Genomic DNA, 12,652 nt, shown 5'->3' with positions numbered 1-12,652 from the left:
CACCCACCAGCCAGAGGGAGGTGAAGGCTGCTCTCTCCAAAGACGGGGGCGCGATAACCGTGTTCTCTCTTTTTTTTTTAAAGTAAAGTATTGGTACATTTATTTATTTATTTTGAAAGGGAGCGCTATTTATTTATTTATTTATGGCTGTGTTGGGTCTTTGTTTCTGTGCGAGGGCTTTCTCTAGTTGTGGCAAGCGGGGGCCACTCTTCATCGCGGTGCGCGGGCCTCTCACTGTCGTGGCCTCTCTTGTTGCGGAGCACAGGCTCCAGACACGCAGGCTCAGTAACTGTGGCTCACGGGCCCAGCTGCTCCGCGGCATGTGGGATCTTCCCAGACCAGGGCTCGAACCCGTGTCCCCTGCATTGGCAGGCAGATTCTCAACCACTGCGCCACCAGGGAAGCCCCAAGTAAAGACATTTTTAAAGCCAGATGCCATCTGTCATCATCATCCTTCGTAAAGGAGACGATGCCTCTGGTCTTTCTCGTCTCTGCTTTCACCCCCTCCCCCCACACACACACCAAAAAGGGGCAGCTTCAAAAGGTCACATAATCAGAATAAGGCGTAGCCTTTTACATTGAATACTTTTGGGCTTATTTAAGAAAAATTCACTGCATTTTTCTCATTTTTCTATCACCCAAGAATCGGGGAACCTCAGCCTCAGACCTGTCAGATTCAGATGCTTGCCACCCTGCTCAGCAGTGAATAAATCAACCACAAAATACCACTTTTAAATTGTTTTCCACATTCCTCCCTGCATATGTTTCCTATTGCTGCTGTAACAAATTACAAACTTAGGGGTTTAGAACAACACAAATTTATAATCTTACAGTTCTGGACGTCAGAAGTCCTACTAAAGTCAGGGTTTCGGCAGGGCTGTGTTCCTTCTGGAGGCTCTTGGGGAGAGTCCTTTCCTTGCCTTTTCCAGTTTTTAGAGGCTGCCAGTACTCCTTGGCTTGTGGCCCCTTCCTTGCTTCCATGGTCACTTCTCTGGCTGACTCGGAGACTCCTGTTGTCGCTTGTGGAACTTTGTGATTACATTGGACCCACCTGGATAACCCAGGATTAGCACCCCCATGTCAAGATCTTTAACCTAATCACATCTGCACTGGCCCCCTTTGCTGTGTAAGGGAGCATCCTCACAGGTTCCGGGATTTGGACGTGAACGTCTCTGTGGGCCATTTTTCTATCTACCACACTTCCCCCTCCCTCCCACTTCCTTGTCCTATAATTTGTATAGTTGAGTCTTTTAATTTGCATTTAAATGTGGGATCCTTAAGGCTGGGGGCTGGGCGGCCATTGTCGTGGTCCAAGCTCTGCTGTGTCATTTGGGGCCACGTGCGTAAACCCTCGGAGGCTCCCTTTCCCTTCATCTGTGAAATCATGGGTCTTTAAGCCTCATTTCATAGTTAAATTTGAAATGTCTCTATTCTTGTATGAGATTTTCACAACTGCTTTTCTCTGCCTGCTTCAGAGATGGAGGGGCTACTACTTAAAGGTTTTTGCGTGTATGCCTTACAAATTCACATGGACCTGAATATTTACAGTGGATTTGTCCGTTTTATTTTATTTGTATTGTTTTTGACATGTTTATTTTTTCCGCATCTGTAATAGAATAGGCATGCTAGCAAGGATGCTGTTAAGAACGATGATAAATGCATTTATGGTTCCTAAAGACTTTGAAAGGGGTTGTGCTGGGCTGGGAGAGGCTGGCATATGTTCTGAGCTTTCTTTATCTAATGCTGTTATTTCTTGTTAAAGATTCACCATAAAATGCTAAATAAACTTAATAACTACTAATAACCATTTATGTCAGTTGACATTTAAATTTCATGAGTTTGGGTGAAACTCACTCAAATATAGGAAACAAAACTCAAATATAGGAAAATACCTGTGAAAATAGAATTTTCTATGTATATATGGTTACTGATGTTTTATTTTATTTTTGTAACATCTTGATTGGAGTATAGTTGCTTTACAATGGTGTGTTAGTTTCTGCTGTATAAGAAAGTGAATCAACTATACATAAACATATATCCCCATATCTCCTTCCTCTTGCGTCTCCCTCCCACCCTCCGTATCCCACCCCTCTAGGTGGACACAAAGCACCTTTGTGAACATGTGATAGTCTGCTAAGTCTTCGTGGCAGTAAAAACAAAATACCCTCAAACACAGTAAGAGCTTTTACAATTTACTAAGTGTTCACTGCAGGCAACACATTGCATCAAATTAACAGATCCATTTCTTTTTTTTTTAATTTGGCTGCGCCGGGTCTTGGTTGCAGCATGCGGGATCTTAGTTGCGGCATGCGGGATCTAGTTCCCTGACCCGGGATCGAACCCGGGCCCCCTGCATTGTGAGTGCAGAGTCTTAACCACTGGACCACCGGGGAAGTCCCAGCATTGTTTTTTTTTTTTTTTTTTTTTAATTCATTTTTATTTATTTATTTATTGACTGCGTTGGGTCTTCGTTGCTGTGTGTGGGCTTTCTCTAGTTGCGGCGAGCGGGGGCTACTCTCCATTGGGGTGCGCGGGCTTCTCATTGCGGTGGCTTCTCTTGTTGTGGAGTGTGGGCTCTGGGCACGTGGGCTTCAGTAGTTGTGGCTCGCAGGCTCAGTAGTTGTGGCTCGCAGGCTCTAGAGCGCAGGCTCAGTATTTGTGGTGCGTGGGCTTAGTTGCTCTGCGGCATGTGGGATCTTCCCAGACCAGGGATCGAACCCATGTCCCCTGCATTGGCAGGCGGATTCTTAGCCACTGTGCCAGCAGGGAAGTCCCACCAGCATTGTTTTCTTCAAGATACAAAGTACACACACCATCCTATGAGGTAGATATCAGTCTCCTTATTATACAGATGGGGAAGCTGAAGATGCGCAGGATAGGGCATTTGCTGGAGGTCACCCAGGTCTACATGAGGAGAGGTGGTACCCTGCCCATTCTGTCTGCTTCCAGAGACCACAAATGTAGCTTGATTATGGAGCTGGCGACAGGAAGTGTGCTGTGTTGCTGGGTATTTTTGCAGAAGGGGTTTGAAAGAGCCAACACATGCTTGGACTTCGCTCTCTGGAAGACGTGACACTGGTGGGAAGACCCCTTTGGCAGGGGAGGAATAAGGAGTGACACACAGGTGTGGCTTCTTTCTTTCAAGGAGAAGCAGTGACAGGGACCAGGAGTGTGTGGTTGGAAGGAGGGCCAGGCGGTCAGTCAGATGATGGAGGCCCCCCATGCTTGTTGGAGAAGTTTGCACATGATGTGACCAGGGAGAACTCCAGAAATGGACACAGTAATGGTGCCCGTAAAGGACAGCCTAGTCCAACAGGGTGTTCAGGATGGATGGATGAGAGTTTGATCCTGATTGGTGAAAGGTTTACGATGAATTTTGCCTCAAGTCTGACATCTTTTTAGGGAGAATCCACTGGGAAGGAAAAACATCACTGTATTTATGGGCTAATTGAATATTTGGGAATCATAAGCAGTGTGATAGTTGCCTTTATCTCCATGCTTGAGCAAAAGTTTGGCCTGAATTTAATGGAATGACTTTTACATGCTTAGCTAGGAGGAAGAGAACTGCTTTTTTTTTTTTTTTTTAATTATTTACTAATTTATTATTTATTTATTTTTGGCTGCGCCGGGTCTTAGTTGCAGCACGCGGGATCTTTGTTGCGGCATGCAGACTTCTTAGTTGCGGCATGCAAACTCTTCGTTGCGGCATGTGGGATCTAGTTCCCCGACCAGGGATCGAACCCCGGCCCCCTGCAGTGGGAGCACGGAGTCTTACCCACTGGACCACCAGGGAAGTCCCAGGGATTTCAGACACTTGTTGCATATTGTCAGTTTGAAGGACTGCTTCCTAATATTAGACATATTTTTTGCCCATTTGATTGCTTAGTAGCAGCATTGGCTATATGGTAATTTAAAGAATCAGTTTGGTTTTCAAAAAATATTCAGTCCATGTGTCATTGATTTACAGATAGGAAAAAGTCATCTAATGAAAAAAGTCTGTTAATGGAAATATAAGATAGTATATGAAGTGATAACTGAAATGTTGTTGACAAGAGCTTTAGTTTTCTTTCTATTATAAACATTATTCCACCATAAAAAGAAATGAGGTTCTGATACATGGTACGATGTGCATACACCTTGAAAACGTTATGCTAAGTGGAGGAAGCAGACACAAAAGGATAATAATGTATGATTAATGGGGTGGCTGGAGTAGTCCAATTCGTAGAGACAGAAAGTGAGTTACAGGTTATCAGGGGCTGGCGGAGGGAGGGATAGGGAGTGATTGCTTAACGGTTATGGGGTTTCTGTTTGGAGTGATGAAAAAGTTCTGGAAATTGATGGTGGTGATGGGAGAGCAACATTGTGAATGTAACTAACATCACTGAACTGTACACTTGAAAATAGTTAAAAAGGCAAATTTCACATCATATGTATTTTACCGCAGTAAACCACTTGTGGTTTTCTGGCGTTATGAGTAGTTATGAATTTCTTCTTCTTAAACTGAGGACCCTTGAAAAAAATGCCTCCTTTTGTGGGTACCAGAGAGGATGATCCAGGCACAGACTGAATATTTCAGTCTTAAAAACGGGCAGAAAGAATCCAACATAGTTACCTTTACTGATATCTTCTTACCTCTTTTTCCTCTCAACAGCTTTTTATAACTATGATGCCAGGGGAGCGGATGAACTTTCTTTACAAATAGGAGACACCGTGCACATCCTGGAAACGTATGAAGGTGCGTATTTATTTTGGTGTCTTTCCGTTTGTAGTTTTGTGCAGTTAGTACATTTTTCAGTGCGTAATGGGCAAAGCATTACCCTGTTAGGAAAGCGTGTATGGTTCGTTTTCTTGCACGATAGATGCCGAATCGGGAAAGGGCAGTGGTGAGGTTATCTGTTATTTAAATCTTTTTTTTTTTTTTAATTTAAGGTGAACTTAAAACTAAATTCCTAAACTTTTAACTTCTCAAGTTTTCTGTTGAAATAGTTGTTTTATTGTTAAGAAAAAAAAAACCCATTGTTTCCTTTTTTGCAAATGTATGTCCATCTTGACTGTTAATAACTCACCACTTGAAAAAAGTTTTTAAAATACATTTAAGATATTTTAGTGTTAGGCTCATTGTTTTGAGGTGTTTTATGTGAATGGTGAGACTTTTTATGCTCTCAGGTAGACTTGTTAACAACTTCCTGAGAGGAACCAAAATTGTCATATCTTATTTCCTTTTTAAAAAATCTATGACCCCATTTTCTGAGGGGTGAGCAGAGATTGTTACAGCTTTGTGGGATGTGGTCCAGTAAAGCAATTGTTGTAATTATCCAATAAATATACTGAGGGTGACAGTGGTTTCCTGATGTCCTTGGTTTTTCAGACAATTGGTTTTCATATTTAGGGTTTTGCAAATCATTAAAACGGGACACCTTTCGTTTTATGCTGTGGTTTATCGTTGCACAGAAGAGGAGCAATGACGGGCTTGACTTTTAGACTCCTCACATGTGTGAGAGGAGTGTTGGTGGCTTTGTTTCCTGTTCAAAGGGGTGACTTCCATACAACATAGGAAAAAAGAGAACAGATTAAAATTGATAATTCCAACAGCAAAATGGCTTTCAGATTGGGTTTAGCCAGACCCTTCCAAGTAGGAGGTTGGGCGACGGGGAGAGGAAATTGCAGACATCCTATAGTAATCACAAATTGATCTTCAGACTCGGTCTTTGGAATCCTCTCTGCATGCGAGTGACGCAGCGTTCAGCTTCTGTGAACCAGGCAAGCTGCAGCTTGCTCCCGTGTTCCTGGAGAAGCACAAACTCATTAAAATACCCACGTCCATGTCCCTCACTTCCCCATCCGACTCATGCTGGCTTGGAATTCCATTCCATTTGCACCTTTTACCCTAAGAAATGTCCTATTGCGGGGAAAAAAAAATCAACTTTCGTGGCATATGCCTGGAAGCAGATGTAATACTGCAAAAACAGAACCGGTCTTTATGTGAGTGAGTAGCTGCAATGGGCACGTTCTGCCTGATCTCAGTTTTTACAGCTGACAGTTGGATTGCCTTATCTGCTCCCAGTATATATATGGCCAGTGGCTGAGAGGAAACAGAGAAATTAACAAGAGGTTAAGGATCAAACCTCTCATCTCGGACACTCTTCTGATCTGAAGGAAGAGTGCTCTTACATCTTTTTTTATTTCTGCCCCCGGTCAGTTGTATTTGAAATCCTGGTTAATAAACACTGGACAATGACGTCGTTCCTGAGTAGATAACAATTTCCTGTGCAGCCCGGGGTAGCAGGGGCTGCGACTTCTTGTTTTTTGCTTTGTAAGACGAATGCACTCTTTAAACAGGGGAATCCTTAGGTGAGTCGATGATCCCTGTACATTTAACTAAAAAAAAAAAAAAAAAATGGCTGGCAGGCATTTGACTTTTTGGCCAGCATCGTGATAAAGGATTCTTCAGTGAGCACTTAGTTTCCGGGCTCATCAATCTTCTAAGTCCTGATAAAAATATTCCAGTCTTTGTAAAGACCCTGTAACATAAAACGACTTCCCCTTCTTTAACTGCTGTCTTTTTTTGGTTTTAGTCAGAATCCAGTCAGAGAAATGCATTTGGGGAAGTAGTTTTGATTTTGGGAAACTTGGTGACTTTATTGTCATCAAATAACAATGGAACAATTGTTTTTCTGCTCTTTCCTCTTGTTCTGTTTAAATTTTATGGATTATATTAGAATTTGGCCTTCTCTTCTTTTCTCCTCGCCCCTTCCACTTTTCCCCGAAGAAAATTTATTTATGTTTGTCAAATTTAACTTTCCTTTTCTATGTGATCCTGTTCAGGGTAGGATATTACTGGGATTGCTCTGGAGAATATAATTTCTAGATGATCATTCCTTTTATTAAGGTTGAAAGAACACATTTATCTGGAAGTTATGGTTAATTTTTCTGTCTCAGGCTCATGGAGGCTTGGAGCACAGAACAAAGAAAAGAACTTTTCCGGTCACCAGGGAGGTGGATTGAGCTTTGAGGGGTCATTCAGGGTATGCCTCTGCCTTTAAGCAGTGTCTGGGGTCAACCAGACAGGAGAGGTGAGCCCAGGTCACCGATGTTGATTAGGTGACTCTCCAGCCAAGGAGGTGCCAATCCTATCACCTGCTCATTTCCAGAAGGATCTCCATGGGCTGGATGCTGTGCCTGTATGAGAGGAGATTGCACCCAGATTAGGAAGGCATTCTTTTGATGAAACCACAACACTGGAACTTAATTTGTTCAGATTTTTCAAAGTGATAATGATCTATTTTCTTCCAAAATGCACCTTAATTCCTTTTCCTGCCACCAGCATCTGTCAACTGAAGGTCTTGAGAGGACTGCCTCTGGGTTTTCTGGGGCGACTGTAACAAAGTACCGTACAGTGGGGAGTTTAAACAACAGAAATGTGTTCCCTCACAGTTCTGGAGGCTATAAGTCCAAGATCAAGGTGTTGGCAGGGTTGGTTGCTTCTCAGGGCTGAGAGGGGCAAGCGGTTCCACGGGTCTCCCCAAGCTTCTGGTAGTTTGCTGACATCGCTGGCCTTCCTTGCCTTGTAGATGCAACGCCCTAGTTTCTGCCTTTATGATCACATGGCGTCCTCCCTGTGCTTGACTTTGACTGTCTATTCCTCCTTTTTATAAGGACACCATATTGGATTAGGTCCACTGTAATGACCTCATCGTAACTTGATTATCTGGCAAGACCCTATTTCTAGATACGGGTACACCCACAGGTAGAGGGAGTTAGGACTTCAGCATCTGTTTGGGGTGGGCAGAACACAGTTCAACCCACAACAAACTGGGAAAAGTAGTCATGTTGATAAGGCTGTCATTTCACAGAAGACCACCAGGCCCTCCCGTGCAGCCTCCACCCCGCAGGCATCCTTTGCACCTTGTCCCAGGTGACTGGCCACCTGGCCCCAGCCCAGTGGAAGAGCACCGCAGCTGTGCCTCTCATCCTTTGTTGCTTCCAGAACCTCCATCCTCTGGGCTGGGTCTGCGCCCCACCCCCGCCCCCGCCCCGGGTGCCTGCAAAATATTGTACCCAGGACAGCTCCAGAACGCCCAGTGTGCACGCAGATGCTGTCCGTTAGGACATGGTTTGGTCAGATCCGGCCTTTGGCTGTACTGTTGTTCAGTACTCAGAGCAGGACACAATACACCTGACACAGGTGACTGTGCTGTCCGTCTTCAGGCAGGTACTTGTGAGTTGGGCAGGACCCAGGACCTTAGTGATCTGGTTTCCTCCTGTCGCACCTGAGCCCCAGCCTTTTATTTTTTAATATTTATAATTTATTTACTTATTTGGTTGCGCCGGCTCCTTAGTTGCGGCGTGTGAACTCTTAGTTGCGGCATGCGAACTCTTAGTTGCGGCATGCGTGTGGGATCTAATTCCCTGACCAGGGATCGAACCTGGTCCCCCTGCATTGGGAGCGTGGAGTTTTATCCGCTGCGCTACCAGGGAAGTCCCCCCAGCCTTTTTCTCATGCGTGTCCTAGCTTTGCTGCTGGTGGCTCCTCAGATGCTTGGTGAGCGCCCCTCTGCACCTGTGCTCTGCCGGGCCTCCCTCCTCCTTCCTCCATCTGAGTAGCCATCCTTGAAGACTCCGCCTAAGCACACCTCCCTGGGCAGAAGCTCCTTTCCGGCTCCCTTGCGCCTGCTTTGTTCTGCCTGGTCCCGTCCTCAGTTGGTTCCAGCCCTGGACTTGAGCGTGTGTGCTCCTGTCCTGTTGGGAACGCTCCAGTGTACCCACTGACTTGGCTGCCATTTTCCTGGGCTGGACGGGGCCCTCCCCGAGTTTCGGGACTACGTCTGACCTATACTTGCCGTTGGGTGGGTGTCTCTTGGGTGGGGGGTGTCTCTTGTTTGGAGCAGGTTGGTTGAGCCCTGCCTGGGAGGAGCGAATCAGCCTGTTAATTCAGTGAGCCATTCGCATCTTCCTGCGCCTAGCTGCGTTCCCTGCGGCCCGCCCCCCCAAAGCAGCAGCCACTCATCACCCTTCTGTGTCCCCCCACTTCCCTGCATGAAGCCTTTGCAGGGATGTCCTCTCTCCTTCACGCTCAAATCTCTGCCCTTGTTGGTGGTTTGAGCCCTGCTTGTCGTAGGGGAATCTTCCGGTGTGTGAGCCCTTGGAGGGCAGAAATTGGGTCTAATCTATTGATATTTCTACATTTGCTCTGTCTAGCGTGGCCTCTGGCACATAGTCTGGGGGCTCAGTTGGTGGAAAGCATAACAGATGCAGAAATTCTTGGGAAGGGAAACCCTAGGTCTTCTTTTTGCTTAGGAAGGCCATTAAAAAAGAAACCACCGTCTATTATCATAAAGTAAAATAAAAGAAAAAGACTCCTTATCTTTTTTATCCCGGTAGCTCAACTCTTTCTCCTCTCCCTTCTCCTGGAAAACCCTTCTGCTGTGTTTGAAGTGAATTTTTCTCTTGGCCTGTACTGGTTGGTATGCATATATATATATATATATATATTTTTTTTTAATAGATCTTTATTGGAGTATAATTGCTTCACAATACTGTGTTAGTTTCTGTTGCACAACAAAGTGAATCAGCTATATGCATACATATATCCCCATATCCCCTCCCTCTTGAGCCTCCCTCCCACCCTCCCTATCCCACCCCTCTAGGTCATGTATATAAATGTGGTTGTAGCTCTCATTCTGTTTCCTTTTTTAAAAAAATTTATTTATTTATTTTTGGCTGCGTTGGGTCTTCGTTGCTGCACGCGGACTTTCTCTAGTTATGGCGAGTGGGGGCTACTCTTTGTTGCGGTACGCGTGCTTCTCGTTGCAGTGGCTTCTCTTGTGGAGCACAGGCTCTAGGTGCACGGGCTTCAGTAATTGTGGCACGTGGGCTCAGTAGTAGTGGCTCGTGGGCTCTAGAGCGCAGGCTCAGCAGTTGTGGCGCACAGGCTTAGTTGCTCCGCGGCACGTGAGATCCTCCTGGACCAGAGCTCGAACCCGTGTCCCCTGCATTGGCAGGCGGATTCTTAACCACTGCGCCACCAGGGAAGACCCTCATTCTGTTTCTTACCTTTTCACTCAGCGCTGTGCTCTAAGACGCAGCCCTGTTGTGTGTATGTATTTAGTCCATGGCCCTCACTGCTCTGGGTGCACCTGCACGTTTTACTAACCACCCCCCAGTTAGGGCACTCGTTCTGCCCCCCTAGATCACGCTGCCATGGGTCTCCTGCGTCTGCCCCGCTGCGTGTGGATGGGTATGTGGGATGTCTTTGGGGCGCGTGGCTGCTCGCGGGGTGTCGGGGTATATACTCTGGATAAGTAGGGTCACACTCACACTGGTTGTGTGGCCTCCACTCCCAACCTCAGTGCCAGGGGCTGCCTGAATCCTGTAGCCTTGAGATTTCCCTCCCTATAATAACCGTGCAGTAACATTATGTTTTAAATGTTCATTTATCTGATTATTAGTGTGAGCATCTCTTCATTCATGTGTAAGTCTTTTAGGTTCCTTCTTCTATACATTGTTTATAAACATTGCTTACTTTTGACTTGGTTTCTGTCTTCTTCTTGTCACTTTGAAGTATTTCCTTAGATGTTCTAGGACATTCATCCCATGTCAGTTTCAGAAGAGGAAGGGCAAAGTAATACTGAAAATACGGGAAGGATAAAATAACAGGACAGCGGACAGTCCTTTACATTGAATACAGCCTTTTGAACAACTTACTACATTGACCTTCCATCTTTTTCCAGTGAACACTGTCCTAGATGGACGCTGATTCTGGCCTTGGCAGGTAGAAACCACCGAAGGAGACAGTGCATGGCTCTCAGGAGGTAATCCTCCAAATGTGCAGCAAAATCTAGACATTTTGTGTCTGCGGTGCCCCCTAATCAATCTGTGTAGTTCCCTTGTCAGGAAATGAAATGGGTTCATTGGTTGTATCTAGGTCTTAGCAAATCCTTTGCGAGGCTCCTAGCAATTTCCAGCTTCTTTTCTGAATGCTCAGAAAGCATCTGTTCATAATCCCTGGAGGATCTTAACCCCATCACTTTCTGGTTCCTCTCCACCTCTGGTTGTTAAATTATTGCTCTGTTAGAGGTGTGTGGTCATTGGTGCAATATAGGCCCGTTTTCAGTTTCTGGGCACCTTCGTTCATGTATCCCAGGTTTCCGAGGTTTGACTATTTTATACTGTATAAAAACCCAATACTTGGTTGTTCTCTGGGAGTTGACTCGACTGGCACTTTCCAAGTATCTCCGTCCTTTTGCTCCTGGGGAGCTGAGTTGGAATTTGTCTGAGCTTCTGATTTCCTTTTCTGGAGTGAGGTGGCCTAAAGCAGCTTCAGAGTGTTTGGGATAAGGAAACATCCACCGACGTCCTGCCGCGGCGGAGTTGTTGGGAGGTGGGTGACCGGCCGTGGACCCCTGGGCACTGGCAGGGACGATTTCTGCCCTCAGTTGAAGCGGAGGGGACAAGGGTGTGGTCAGGTCCAGTCCGGCACTGAATGTCTCTTCCATTTGGCATTTAACTCCTGCCAACAGTGCTAGCACGTCTGTCTTCTGCTCTGTTTGCTTGTCCTCCCCACGTGAGGGAATGGGAACTTGAATGTAGGCCAGACCCCAAGGGGGTAGGCGGACCCGTATTCCTGGGCCCGGTGCTTCCTGTTGGGGGTCCAGTCTTTGCCACAGAAGCACTTTGTGCGATCGTGGCTGCTCCAGGGCAAAGCCCCCCTCCACCCCTTAGAGGGAGGAAGTCGGCTCTCAATAGGAGTTCTGTTTTGCGGCAGCTCTTGATGATCTGAGGATGCTGGTATGTGTACTTGGCAGTGACCCCGCTCCATCCGGCGGAGGAACAGATACGAAAACGCACACTCCAGGAGCCTGCCTAGGGCCAAATGGTCAAAAGGACCACTCCTCCTCCTGGAACTGTGCTTCTTCAGTTCTCATTGGCACCTTCGAGGCCACGTGCGGCAGATAGAGGTGAAAGAGCTGGAGGTCTGTGTGTGAAGGCCCCTGGCCAGGCTTCAAGCACGGTTTTGAGATGCTGTTTAGGAAACCCCATAGCATCTCTCCAAAGCCCTAGGATTACTGAGTTCTGTTACAGGCTGACTTCCCTGGTTCTGCAAACAGTGAGTTCTCGACAACGGGAAGGTGCTGTTAGGACGCTGTGATGTCTCCTTGTACTAACTTTCACTTTTGTGTTTATTTAGGGTGGTACAGAGGCTACACCTTAAGGAAAAAGTCTAAGAAGGTAAGTCCTTGTTATTAAACACAGTGCATGTCCCTTCGTAAATCACAACAGGCGAGGAAATAAATTCTGTCTCATGGTGCCTAAGGGTTGTCCTTATATATCTCTTTCTCTGAATTAAAAAAATACATGGGTTGAAATGTGGGCTACCCTGAATTGTTTTCTTTAAAAAATTTTTTTAATTAAAAAAATTTTTATTTTGTTAATTGAGGTATAATTGATTATCAATGTTGTGTTAGTTTCAGGTGTACAGCAAAGTGATTCAGTTATACATATACATATATCCATTTTTTTTCAGATTCTTCTCCCATACAGGTTATTACCAAATATTGAGTAGAGTTCCCTGTGCTATACAGTAGGTCGTTGTTAGTTATCTATTTTATATATAGTAGTGTGTATATGTTAACCCCAAACTTCTAATTTATCA

General features: G+C 45.6%; 2 protein-coding genes across 4 annotated transcripts in view; one reads left to right on the top strand and one right to left on the bottom strand.

Annotated features, from left to right (window-relative positions):
• The window catches only part of DOCK1 (dedicator of cytokinesis 1), a 534,315-nt gene that overhangs the window by 47,344 nt on the left and 474,319 nt on the right, over positions 1-12,652 (top strand). For all 3 annotated transcript variants that reach the window (XM_082423165.1, XM_082423166.1, XM_082423167.1), the window contains exons 2-3: positions 4,652-4,735; positions 12,188-12,228. In XM_082423165.1, coding sequence (XP_082279291.1) covers positions 4,652-4,735; positions 12,188-12,228 — 125 coding nt within the window. The remainder of the gene's footprint in view (positions 1-4,651; positions 4,736-12,187; positions 12,229-12,652) is intronic.
• Positions 1-12,652, bottom strand: part of INSYN2A (inhibitory synaptic factor 2A) — a 248,699-nt gene that overhangs the window by 26,716 nt on the left and 209,331 nt on the right. The window lies entirely within an intron of this gene.

The sequence above is a fragment of the Balaenoptera physalus genome (genome assembly GCF_965194825.1).
Source record: "Balaenoptera physalus genome assembly, chromosome: 14".
NCBI lineage: Eukaryota > Metazoa > Chordata > Mammalia > Artiodactyla > Balaenopteridae > Balaenoptera > Balaenoptera physalus.
This window is presented reverse-complemented; position numbering and strand designations above follow the sequence as displayed.